Source organism: Oncorhynchus clarkii, chromosome 11 (genome assembly GCF_045791955.1).
Source record: "Oncorhynchus clarkii lewisi isolate Uvic-CL-2024 chromosome 11, UVic_Ocla_1.0, whole genome shotgun sequence".
NCBI classification, from domain to species: domain Eukaryota; kingdom Metazoa; phylum Chordata; class Actinopteri; order Salmoniformes; family Salmonidae; genus Oncorhynchus; species Oncorhynchus clarkii.
The window spans coordinates 32,888,117-32,901,413 of NC_092157.1; the positions used below are offsets into that span (position 1 = coordinate 32,888,117).

The 13,297-nt window shown below is 44.2% G+C and overlaps 1 protein-coding gene across 1 annotated transcript in view; it reads right to left on the minus strand.

Moving 5' to 3' along the window:
* The window catches only part of LOC139420440 (ubiquitin-protein ligase E3C-like), a 39,899-nt gene that overhangs the window by 3,234 nt on the left and 23,368 nt on the right, over positions 1–13,297 (minus strand). The window contains exons 20-23 of the mRNA XM_071170581.1: positions 6,004–6,216; positions 2,259–2,447; positions 2,033–2,099; positions 21–151 (exon numbers count right to left, since the gene is read on the minus strand). Of these exons, the coding sequence (XP_071026682.1) occupies positions 21–151; positions 2,033–2,099; positions 2,259–2,447; positions 6,004–6,216 (600 nt within the window). The remainder of the gene's footprint in view (positions 1–20; positions 152–2,032; positions 2,100–2,258; positions 2,448–6,003; positions 6,217–13,297) is intronic.

Sequence of the window (13,297 nt, forward strand, 5' to 3'; positions counted from 1 at the left end):
AACTTTTGGTCAACCCTCACCTTGAAGCCCAGGAGAGGAGGCCGCGAGCAACTGGTGACAAACTTGAGCAGCTTGCGTTTCTCTTCATCGGTGAAGCTCTCTACCACCTCCCAGAAGATGGTAATGACAGGGTGGGTGGCAGTGTAACCACCTGGAGAAAAGGGACAGAGAAAGGACAATATAAAAAAAACACCTGTAAATGAATCCACTGGCAGACAGAAGTAGTTGTCATGCCAGTCATAGCACCTCGACCACCACACATGCCATTGAACCACACATTCTTTAGAGAGCAACCGTATCCCACGACTAGGCCACCTGGCCCATGAACTTGACAGGAAAGCTTGACAGTTAGCTCTATGGAAATCCTCCTTTTTTAAATTTCACCTTTATTTAACCAGGTAGGCTAGTTGAGAACAATTCTCATTTACAACTGCGACCTGGCCAAGATAAAGCAAAGCAGTGCGACACAAACAACAACACAGAGTTACACATGGAATAAACAAACACAGTCAATAATACAATATAAAGTCTATATACAGTGTGTGCAAATGAGGTAGGATAAGGAGGTAAGGCAATAAATAGGCCATAGTGGCAAAATAATTACAATTTAGCAATTAAAAGTACTGGATGTGATGTGCAGAAGATCAATGTCCAAGTAGAGATACTGGGGTGCAAAGGAGAAAAATAAATAAATAACAGTATGGGGATAAGGTAGTTGGATAGGCTATTTACAGATGGGTTATGTACAGGTGCAGTGATCTGTGAGCTGCTCTGACAGCTGGTGCTTAAAGTTAGTGAGGGAGATATGAGTCTCCAGCTTCAGTGATTATTGCAGTTCGTTCCAGTCATTGGCAGCAAAGAACTGTAAGGAAAGGCGACCAAAGGAGGAATTGGCTTTGGTGGTGACCAGTGAAATATACTTTCTGGGGTGCGTGCTACGGGTGGGTGCTGCTATGGTGACCAGTGAGCTGAGATAAGGCGGGGCTTTACCTAGCAAAGACTTATAGATGACCTGGAGCCAGTGGGTTTGACGACAAATATGAAGCAAGTGTCTCCCCCTTTGAAGAGGGGGATGACCGCAGCAGCTTTCCAATCTTTGGGGATCTCAAACGATATGAAAGAGGTTGAAAAGGCTAGTAATAGGGGTTGCAACAATTTCAGCGGATAATTTTAGAAAGAGAGGGTCTAGATTTTCTATCCCGGGCTGATTTGTAGGGGTACAGATTTTGCCGCTCTTTCAGAACATAAGCTGTTTGGATTTGGGTGAATGAGAAATGGGGAAGGGCTGGGCAAGTTGCTGTGGGGGGTGCGAGACTGTTGGCTGGGGTAGGGGTAGCCAGGTGGAAAGCATGGCCAGCCGTAGAGAAATGCTTAGTGAAATTCTCAATTATCGTGGATTTATCGGTGGCGACAGTGTTTCCTAGCCTCAGTGCAGTGGGCAGCTGGGAGGAGGTGCTCTTATTCTCCATGGACTTTTCAGTGTCCCAAAACCTTTTAGAGTTTGTGCTACAGGATGCAAATTTCTGTTTGAAAAAGATAGCCTTGGCTTTCCTAACTGCCTGTGTATTTTGGTTCCTAACTTCCCTGAAAAGTTGCATATCGCGGGGGCTTTTCGATGCTAATGCAGTACACCACAGGATGTTTTTGTGCTGGTCAAGGGCAGTCAGGTCTGGGGTGAACCAAGGGCTATATCTGTTCCTGCTTCTACATTTTTTGAATGGGGCATGCTTATTTAAGATGGTGAGGAAAGCACTTTTAAGGAATAACCAGGCATCCTCTACTGACGGAAAGAGGTCAATATCCTTCCGGGATACCCGGGCCAGGTCGATTAGAAAGGCCTGCTCGCTGAAGTGTTTTTAGGGAGCGTTTGACAGTGATGAGGGGTGGTCAACACATTAAAATGACAAAAGCAGTTACTCCTACTACTAGTAACTGAGTATCACTTCGATATCATTTTCACCATTATGACTGAGCCTAAGTAGTTTGGTTTCTTACAATAAAGTTGTATAAACCATCCATAATGCGATCATACCTGAGTAGTTTGTAAACGTCTTCAGGTCGTCAAGGCAAATGGGCACATGAGCTCCAGATATCAAAACCTGTAGTGGGATAGCAAAGATTGATGAATAATTAGAAATGTATCTTTATGTGTGCAAGTAATGTGAATAGAGTTGCAAAATTCAGGCAATTTTCCCAAAATTCAGAGAATTTCCAGTAATCCTGGTGGATTTTGCCAACCGAGTGAAAATCCAAGTTACCTGGATCTCCTGCTGGTCAAACATGCGCAGCCACTCCAGGTTTACCACGTTGGCCAGGCCCTGTCTGAAGGCCAGGCAGTGGGGCCTGATCTGTTTGTTGAGTCGGTAATCAGCCACTAAATGGATGTATGCTATCCTGTTGGCCGTGGACACAGGGATGTCCTTCCCTCCCGGCTTCAGCTCAACCACCTGGAAGAAAGAACCCGTCAGACATACAGGCATTTATCACACAGCCACGTAGAAAGCAACCAGGAGAGAGAGGGAACATGTCACCCTGAACACATTTTACTGAGGGTATTCCTTTCTCAATTTGAAAACAGAGTCAGGGCGTGTGTTCACAGGTAAAGTGTCAATCAGGTGTCACGCAAAATGAAAAGTAGAAATTTGGTAGTGGAGCATGTAATATTATTGTGTCAATGGAGGCATACTCTCAAGAGTGCTGAACACAAGACTAGAACTTTAGAGTGTTTAGGCCCAAACAGCTTGTTTGAGGGTACCAGTGGAGCAAGGGGAGAAATCGCTGATCAGGCTAAGGGACCCAGGTGTCGGTTTCGCAGGCCTAAGACGGGACAGTGCGCTAGGGATAAGGACCAGTTCTCTGTTCCTGGCTTTGGTATGGTCCATGAACTGGCTGGACCATTAAAAGTTTGGCACAAGATTCTTCCACCAACCTGTTTCATCAGCTATAGTTTGTTGAGCTTTTGTGTCACAAATCCTGATCTCCCCCCTTCCTGGAATAGTTTGTAAATCGATTGAATGGTTTTGGAGGAGTTAGGACAAAATAATCAGTGAAATAATCCAGATCATTTAGGAGCTTATGATACTTTTAAAATCATTGTGTTCCCAAAAATCGTAACCATTTTCAATAATGTGAATACTTGACAGCTAAGGGGGTGCGGGGGCATGTCCCCCCCGCAAAATGTTTGCTCTACAAAGTCGGTTAAAGAGAAAATTAAGTACCACAAAAGTGTACTTTAGTCAGCTATAGGCAGCTTGCTCTTATTGTACACCGTTGTAAGATGCCTTCTACAGAAGGGGTTTATTACTGGGAAGTATCTATATTACTAGAGGTCGACCGATTATGATTTTTCAACGGCGATACCAATACCGATTATTGGAGGACCAAAAAAAAGCCGATACCGATTAATCTGACGATTTTTTAAATTTGATTTGTTATAATGACGATTACAACAATACTGAATGAACACTTATTTTAACTTAATATAATACATCAATAAAATCAATTTAGCCTCAAATAAATAATGAAACATGTTCAATTTGGTTTAAATAATGCAAAAACAAAGTGTTGGAGAAGAAAGTAAGAGTGCAATATGTGCCATGTAAGAAAGCTAAGGTTTAAGTTCCTTGATCAGAACATGAGAACATATGAAAGCTGGTGGTTCCTTTTAACATGAGTCTTCAATATTCCCAGGTAAGAAGTTTTAGGTTGTAGTTATTATAGGAATTATAGGACTATTTCTCCTTATACGATTTGTATTTCATTAACCTTTGACTATTGGATGTTCTTATAGGCACTATAGTATTGCCAGTTTAACAGTATAGCTTCCTTCCCTCTCCTCGCTCCTACCTGGGCTCGAACCAGAAACACAACGACAACAGCCACCCTCGAAGCAGCGTTACCTATGCAGAGCAAGGGGAACAACCACTTCAAGTCTCAGAGCGAGTGACGTTTGAAACGCTATTAGCACACACCCTGCTAACTAGCTAGCCATTTCACATCGGTTACACCAGCCTAATCTCGGGAGTTGATAGGCTTGAAGTCATAAACAGCGCAATGCTTGACACACAACGAAGAGCTGCTGGCAAAACGTACGAAAGTGCTGTTTGAATGAATGCTTACGAGCCTGCTGCTGCCTACCACCGCTCAGTCAGACTGCTCTATCAAATCATAGACTTAGTTATAACATAATAACACACAGAAATACGAGCCTTTGGTTATTAATATGGTCGAATCCGTAAACTATCATCTCGAAAACAAGACGTTTATTCTTTCAGGGAAATACAGAACCGCTCCGTATTTTATCTAACGGGTGGCATCCATAAGTCTAAATATTCCTGTTACATTGCACAACCTTCAATGTTATGTTATAATTACGTAACATTCTGGCAAATTAGGCGGCCCAAACTGTTGCATATACACTGACTCTGCGTGCAATGAACGCAAGAGAAGTGACACAATTTCACCTGGTTAATATTGCCTGCTAACCTGGATTTCTTTTAGCTAAATATGCAGGTTTAAAAATATATACTTCTGTCTATTGATTTTATGAAAGGCATTGATGTTTATGATTAGGTACACGTTGGAGCAATGATACGCACCGCATCGATTATATGCAACGCAGGACACGCTAGATAAACTAGTAATATCATCAACCATGTGTAGTTAACTAGTGATTATGATTGATTGTTTTTTATAAGATAAGTTTAATGCTAGCTAGCAACTTACCTTGGCTTCTTACTGCATTCGCATAACAGGCAGGCTCCTCGTGGAGTGCAATGAGAGGCAGGTGGTCAGAGCGTTGGACTAGTTAACTGTAAGGTTGCAAGATTGAATCCCCCGAGCTGACAAGGTGAACATCTGTCGTTCTGCCCCTGAACGAGGCATTTAACCCACCATTCCTAGGCCGTCATTGAAAATAAGAATGTGTTCTTAACTGACTTGACTAGTTAAATAAAGATTAAATAAAGGGGTAAAAAATAAATGTAAAAAATAATCTGCCAAATCGGTGTCCAAAAATACCGATTTCCGATTGTTATGAAAACTTGAAATCGGCCCTAATTAATTGGCCATTCCGGTTAATAGGTCTACCTCTATATATTACCTTTAATTTAACAACATTTCAGTCAAAAGGTAATACAGAAACTAATCAAATCTACAATGTTTTCAACAAACAGGTCATTCTGAATCCGTAACGTTACGCGATTCCAGGTCATATCGACTCCACACCTTATTGCATGCGAATGGCTGTCTTTATCTTGTTTGCTTGCTTTGACTATCTCCTGAGGGCATGTATAGGCCAGTCTGCCTCTGAGTGTGTGCCTAATCTCCCGCAAATTGTTTTCGGTATTGTATTTGTATTGCCCTGTTTGCAAACACTGGCTACATTCTAACGACACTGTTCAAGCCTGTTTAAAGAGGAGCTAATAAGAAAAGCTAAGGCCCTGAGCAAACAGGCGGAGTGGGTAGAGTGCTTAACCCAGCCCGGGGAGACTGGTGAGGGGGACCAGAGGGCACTGAATAGGCCCGCTCTGTCAAATCAGCCAGGCTCGGACGTGCTAAAGTGGCAAAAGTTGCGCCTCTCAGGCGTGTTCCGAGATAATTGCTCGAAGGCCCGTTTGGTGGAACGGTCAACACAGAGCCTTCTATTCCCCGCTGCACAGCAGCAGTCAGGGCGAGAGCGGGCGACGTGCTTTATCTCTCTCAGCGCCAAATACAGACAATGTGAGGGAAATGAATTATTAACACCTCACAGGGAGAGCGTATAGAGGGAGTGGGGAGCGTGGCAGCTAGAGACCGACAAGAAGGAGAGAACAGGACAAAGGGACTGAAGGACAGAATGACAAGGCCACAGAAACAGGCACGAATGAGGAAGAGGCACTGGCAATCAAAGATGATAGAGAGAATAATACTGAGAGTGGTAGTGTGTGAATTATTTAACCCCCCCCACAAAACACACACGGATACCCACACACCCACCCAAAACACACACCCACACACACACACCTGTGCCTCTCCCAGGTCGTTGTTGACAATGGTGAAGTTGAGTCCCAGGTCCTCCACGTCTTCCTCGTAGCTCTTGAGGAAGAGCAGGTTGCGGTACATCTCGGGGTCCAGCGAGGCCAGGTGGTGGATGTCCACGTCTGCACTGGTTCCCAGCAGCTTGGACAGGAAGAAACTGGCAAATGGCAGCTCAACCAGCATGTTCTCATACAGTGCCTATAGGGAGACAGGAAACAAAGGTCAAGGTCATAGATTAACTCTGGTCAAAAGGTCACGAAACATGATGTGATCCTGTGTGGCTCAGTTGGTAGAGCATGGTGCTTCCAACACCAGGATCATGGGTTCAATTCCAGCTGTGGCCACCCATATGAAAATATATGTGCATATGAGATGTAAGTCGCTTTGGATAAAAGCGTCTGCTAAATGGCATATATTATTTCTTATGATAAAAATAAGGCCATGATAAAGTCATACAAATCAGACTAACATAACCAGTGGCAGAACAGTGAAGAGAATAATCAATAACAACAATGGATAAAGATGAGCCATCTTTGCAGTTTTCAATTAAAAACCATTACGCCACGCATTGTTAAAAGAGTGACGGGAACACAGGATGTGACAGCGTTTAACGTAGTAAATCAGTTCGCATCGGCGCAAGAGCGCAACACAAGAACATAATCTGTCTAAAACATACGGGCTTTCAAATCTGCCCGCCTCAAACTTTATAAATGTCAATTCTATCCTTGACCTGGGCTGCCATTAAGAACCATGGCCAAGCAGGTGGCTCATAAAACGGGGAGCTAATGTACTGGAATTGTCCTAAAGAAAGAGCCCTTTCCAAGCATTAAATATACAGGTCCTTATAAATGATTGCACAAAAAAAAAAATCCTGACCACATCAGCTAAATGGATTATAAATCTACACCATTTCCATAATGCATGCATCTTAAAACAAATAGGCAGGCATAAATCCCTGGCTATTTTCTAAACACAGGTTAATTGGGCAACTTCAAACACAGTCTATTTTTTATGCAAATGAATCCACTCAGCATTTCTCGGGTAGCCTCTACGAATTCCCTGACCATATGCGCCGCGTGCCCCCTTGAAACCTATCAATAACAACACAGTGCCGGGAAGAGGTGGCAATAAGTAGACCTGTATGGGGGAAGAGTAAAAATCTGTGGTATTTATTTTATTTTTTCGGTCGCTTTATTTATGGGTGTTTATTGCCAGAAATTGTGCCAAAATGACTCGGGATAAAACTGATTAATTATGGACCGTCGTCCCCTTTTAATATAAGTGAGTGCAGTGGCAACGCAATTAAAACAGATCGCGGCGCCATCAGGGAGAATAAACGCCCGACAACATTGCAGGTTGCCTTCTGTTAGCTGCCAAATAAATCCCTTAATTTACAACATTAAGAATCAATCAAAATATAATGCCTTTCAAACGCATCACTATCAATCAGGGGTGCAACCTGGACACCTCTGAAGGGGAACTTTTAGTCCGACCGGGTAGATCAATGAGGAAAGGCACTAGGGAGGACAGAGGAGGGTGAGGGAGGGGTGCACACAAACACACAAAACTTCAGCCACTCAGAGAGTTTGGAGGGCAGGTCAGGGCTAACAATACAGGGCTTTTGGGTGCAGTGCACTATCATGAGGGGGCAGGGTGGGTGTTCCAGGTGGATGGATGGGGTGAGTAATGGGTGAGGCGTGGAGACACAAGAGAGGTATGTGGCAGGGTCTACAGTCAATCAAGGATTACAAAAAGAAAACCAGTCCCAGTCGCAGACCAGGATGTCTTGCTCCCAGACAGACTAAATAACTTCTTTGCTCGCTTTGAGGACAATACAGCGCCACTGACACGGCCCGCTACCAAAACCTGCGGACTCTCCTTCACTGCAGCCGACGTGAGTAAAACATTTAAACGTGTTAACCCTCGCAAGGCTGCAGGCCCAGACGGCATCCCCAGCCGCGTCCTCAGAGCATGCGCAGACCAGCTGGCTGGTGTGTTTACGGACATATTCAATCAATCCTTATCCCAGTCTGCTGTTCCCACATGCTTCAAGAGGGCCACCATTGTTCCTGTTCCCAAGAAAGCTAAGGTAACTGAGCTAAACGACTACCGCCCCGTAGCACTCACTTCCGTCATCATGAAGTGCTTTGAGAGACTAGTCAAGGACCATATCACCTCCACACTACTTGACACCCTAGACCAGGGGTGTCAAAGTCAAATGGACGGAGGGCCAAATAAAAAAATCAGCTACAAGACGAGGGCCGGACTGTTCGAATGTTCATTGAAAAATTTTTAAATGACGCATATAGTCTAGTGAACCTAATTGAACCTACTGAAAACCTAACAAATATATTACAATATGATCAGATAAATAAAGCAATATTTTCTTATGGCTCTGTCAGTAATCTTTAATTTTCAACAGACACAAAAGACAAATTTCCTTTATATAAATATCCCCATAACATGAACATTAAATGAAAGAAACCGGTATTCAAGGCACCATCAGTAGACTATATTTTCTATTTTAGCAAAAGTGGGCTAAATTTACTTCAAAGAAAAAACAATAATAGCAATTTTCTATCATCCACTCAACTGAAATATTTTTAAAATATAATTGGATTGAAATACAAAAAAATAAAGTGCAAAAATCTATTAATCAAAAACAACACTTTGTTTAAGGAGAAGTAACATGCAGTGAAAACAAATATTAAATTTTAACTTTTAAACTTGAACTGAGTAAAAACTCTAAATATGTGATTGCACAGTAATGTTCACTTGTTTGAGGTTGAGGGTGATACTTGGTGGTGTCCCATCTTTTCCACAAGTTCATCAATGTTCGGGGTAAGGCTCTGAGCTGAAGAAATCCTCAGAATTGAGTGGAGGTGTTCAGCAGTAAGTCGACTTCTGTGTGATGTTTTGTTCAGGTTCATCAAAGAAAACAGTTGTTCACACAGGTATGTGCTGCCAAACATAGACAACGTTTGAGCAGCCTGGATGCGCAGCTGGGGCATTGTGCCGGGGAGGAAACGGGCGAACTCCGCAGCACCCACTGCCGCATATTTTGCCCTCAGTGCATCATTGCATTGGAGGTCAATCAACTCCATTTGGAGGTTTGGTGGTGAGCTTTCCACGTCAACAGCAAATGGGTTACCGAGCAGTTCCAACCTGCTTTTTTGTGCTTCAAAGTCAGCAAATCGGCGTCGAAAGTCAGCGGCAAGCATACCTATTTTATCAGCCAACTGTGTGCTCGGGAACGCACTGGTAGAGAGCTTCTCTTTCATGGTCTGGCAGCTGGGAAAGTGGCTCAAATTTTCTTTCCGCATCTGCGTCTCCCACAGAGTCAGTTTGGTTTTAAATGCCTTCACTGTACTGTACATATCAGAGATGACACGATCCCGACCCTGCAGCTGCAAGTTTATTGCATTCAGATGACTCGTAATGTCACACAGAAAAGCCATTTCACACAGAAACATTTCGTCTCGGAGTTGTGTTGTGTCTTTCCCTTTGCTGTCCAAGAACAGACAAATCTCCTCACGAAGCTCGAAACATCTTTGAAGCACCTTTCCCTGGCTTAGCCATCGCACCTCTGTGTGATAAGGCAAATCACCATGCTCCGTTTCTAACTCCGTCAGAAATGCCTTGAACTGGCGGTGATTCAAACCTTTGGCTCTGATAAAGTTAACTGTGCGCGTGATGATGCTCATTACATGCTCCATTTTCAAGGCTTTACCGCACAACGCTTCCTGGTGTATGATACAATGATAAGCTGTCAGCTCACCTGTCGCGTTTTCCTCTTGCATCTTTTCCCGTATCTTCGCCACCAGTCCGCTCCTGTGTCCACACATCGCAGGTGCTCCGTCGGTTGTCAAACCCACGAGTTTTTCCCAAGGCAGCTCCATCTCATTTACACATCTTGACACCTCTTCATACAAATCATGCCCCGTAGTTGTGCCATGCATAGGACGTAAAGCCAAAAACTCCTCTGTCACGCTTAGGTTGGAGTCCACTCCGCGGATGAAAATTGACAACTGGGCAATGTCAGAAATGTCGGTGCTCTCATCCACAGCCAAGGAATATGCAATAAAATCTTTTCCCTTTTTCACAAGCTGCTCTTTTAGATTGATGGACAACTGGTCTACTCTCTCGGCAATGGTGTTTCTGCTCAGACTCACATTTAAAAAGAGTTGCCTTTTTTCTGGGCAAACTTCGTCACAAACTTTAATCATGCAGTTTTTGATGAAATCCCCCTCCGTAAATGGCCGGGCTGATTTAGCGATCTCTTCTGCCAAAATAAAACTGGCCTTGACAGCAGCCTGGCCTTGTGATTTGGCTTTTTTGAACAGAGCCTGTCGAGATTTGAGGCCTCGTTTTAATTCCTCTGCCTTTTGTAGCCTTTGTTCCATGTCCATATTCTTGTTTTTGTCCGCGTGTTTCGTTTCATAATGTCGTCTCAGATTATACTCTTTCAGTACCGCCACACTTTCTCCACACAGAAGACACACAGGTTTTCCAGCTACCTTCGTGAACATATACTCCGACTCCCACCTTGTTTGAAACCCCCGGTTCTCAGTATCCACCTTCCGTTTTGCCATTTTTGATGGGTATCTGAAAGTTAATTTTACTGTGATGCTGACGACTGCTGTGCCAATAAATATTGAAATGAAGCAGCCTACTGCTCGGTGCGTCACCTTTGCATTGTGGGAAATGTAGTATTGGTGCGTGTAAAAGATCTGCGGGCTGCCGGCTTGCTGCGGGCCGGTTCTAATAATAAATCAAGATCATCCCAGGGGCCGTAAAAAACCTTCTTGCGGGCCGGATGTGGCCCGCGGGCCTTGACTCTGACATATGTGCCCTAGACCCACTCCAATTTGCTTACCGCCCCAATGGGTCAACAGACGACGCAATCTCAACCACACTGCCCTAACCCATCTGGACAAGAGGAATACCTATGTGAGAATGCTGTTCATCGACTACAGCTCAGCATTTAACACCATAGTACCCTCCAAACTCGTCATCAAGCTCGAGACCCGGGGTCTCGACCCCGCCCTGCGCAACTGGGTACTGGACTTCCTGACGGGCCGCGCCCAGGTGGTGAGGGTAGGTAACAACATCTCCACCCCGCTGATCCTCAACACTGGGGCCCCACAAGGGTGCGTTCTGAGCCCTCTCCTGTACTCCCTGTTCACCCACGACTGCGTGGCCATGCACGCCTCCAACTCAATCATCAAGTTTGCGGACAACACTACAGTGGTAGGCTTGATTACCAACAATGACGAGACGGCCTACAGGGAGGAGGTGAGGGCCCTCGGAGTGTGGTGTCAGGTAAATAACCTCACACTCAACGTCAACAAAACAAAGGAGATGATTGTGGACTTCAGGAAACAGCAGAGGGAGCAACCCCCTATCCACATCGACAGGACAGTAGTGGAGAGGGTAGTAAGTTTTAAATTCCTCGGCATACACATCACAGACAAACTGAATTGGTCCACCCACACAGACAGCGTTGTGAAGGAGGCGCAGCAGTGCCTCTTCAACCTCAGGAGGCTGGAGAAATTCGGCTTGTCACCAAAAGCACTCACAAACTTCTACAGATGCACAATTGAGAGCATCCTGTCGGGCTGTATCACCGCCTGGTACGGCAACTGCTCCGCCCATAACCGTAAGGCTCTCCAGAGGGTAGTGAGGTCAGCACAACGCATCACCGGGGGCAAACTACCTGCCCTCCAGGACACCTACACCACCCAATATCACAGGAAGGCCATAAAGATCATCAAGGACAACAACCACCCGAGCCACTGCCTGTTCACCCCGCTATCATCCAGAAGGCGAGGTCAGTACAGGTGCATCAAAGCAGGGACCGAGAGACTGAAAAACAGCTTCTATCTCAAGGCCATCAGACTGTTAAACAGCCACCACTAACATTGAGTAGCTGCTGCCAACATACTGACTCAACTCCAGCTCACTTTAATAATGGAAATTGATGTAAAAAAAAATGTATCACTAGCCACTTTAAACAATGCCACTTAATATAATGTTTACATACCCTACTTTACTCATCTCATATGTATATACTGTACTCTATCATCTACTGCATCTTGCCATCTTTATGTAATACATGTATCACTAGCCACTTTAAACTATGCCACTTTTATGTTTACATACTCTACATTACTCATCTCATATGTATATACTGTACTCGATACCATCTACTGCATCTTGCCTATGCCGTTCTGTACCATCATTCATTCATATATCTTTATGTACATATTCTTTATCCCTTTACACTTGTGTGTGTAAGGTAGTAGTTGTGGAATTGTTAGGTTAGATTACTTGTTGGTTATTACTGCATTGTTGGAACTAGAAGCACAAGCATTTCGCTACACTCGCATTAACATCTGCTAACCATGTGTATGTGACCAAAAAATATTTGATTTGAGAGGAGGGGGGCAGTCTGATCCACACGTCCTACTGAAGGTTACTGGGAGCCTGGCTGGACAGTGATGTGGAGCTGTGAGACTGGCAACAGGAGACCTCTCTCTTTAATAGCCCAACAAAAGAGTCTGGAAAAAGAGGGGCTCCGAAAACAGCAACCAGGCTGCACAGCATCTTAAAAGGGAAGTTCAGTATTTTACAACTTGGATGGTTCCTCACTCTGAAATCAGTCTATGGGCCACGAGGAACTGTAAGCCAAACACAGTCCAACTTTAGCAACATGAATATTGTTTTTTTCATGACCAAATCAACTAAATTATTTGGTTTGACGTTAACTTGAGGTGATTTGCCCTTTTTTTAGTGGACATTGCACGGTTGATTTTAGATGCCAGAGAGAACAGTGAGAGACCAGCAACCTTGCCTTAGAATCCAGATGCTAGAGAGATACAATACTGAAGGCTATGCGAATTCAATATGCTTTCATTCTCATTATATACTCATGTGGTCTGTAATGTTATGTGGTTTCTGTTTGTGGAGTCAACCTTTATACATGTCAGTTGGGAGGACAAGTTAGGAAGAGCGATAGCCCATATTGTGATGTCCAATCCCATTTCAGTGAGTACCCCAAACAGGCCCACTCCTGACGACAATACATTACCTCCACAACAATGGCAGGCCGGGAGGCCATTCATTAACTATATTAATCTCCTGTGTCCCATAGGCCCTGGCGTGTGTACCACGCATCTCAGCGCAGCAGTGATGCAATCCTAATCTATAACAGTTCCATCTTTCCTCCCGGTTCATCGCCAATAACAGCACTAAACAAATATCAATATACCACTCAAAC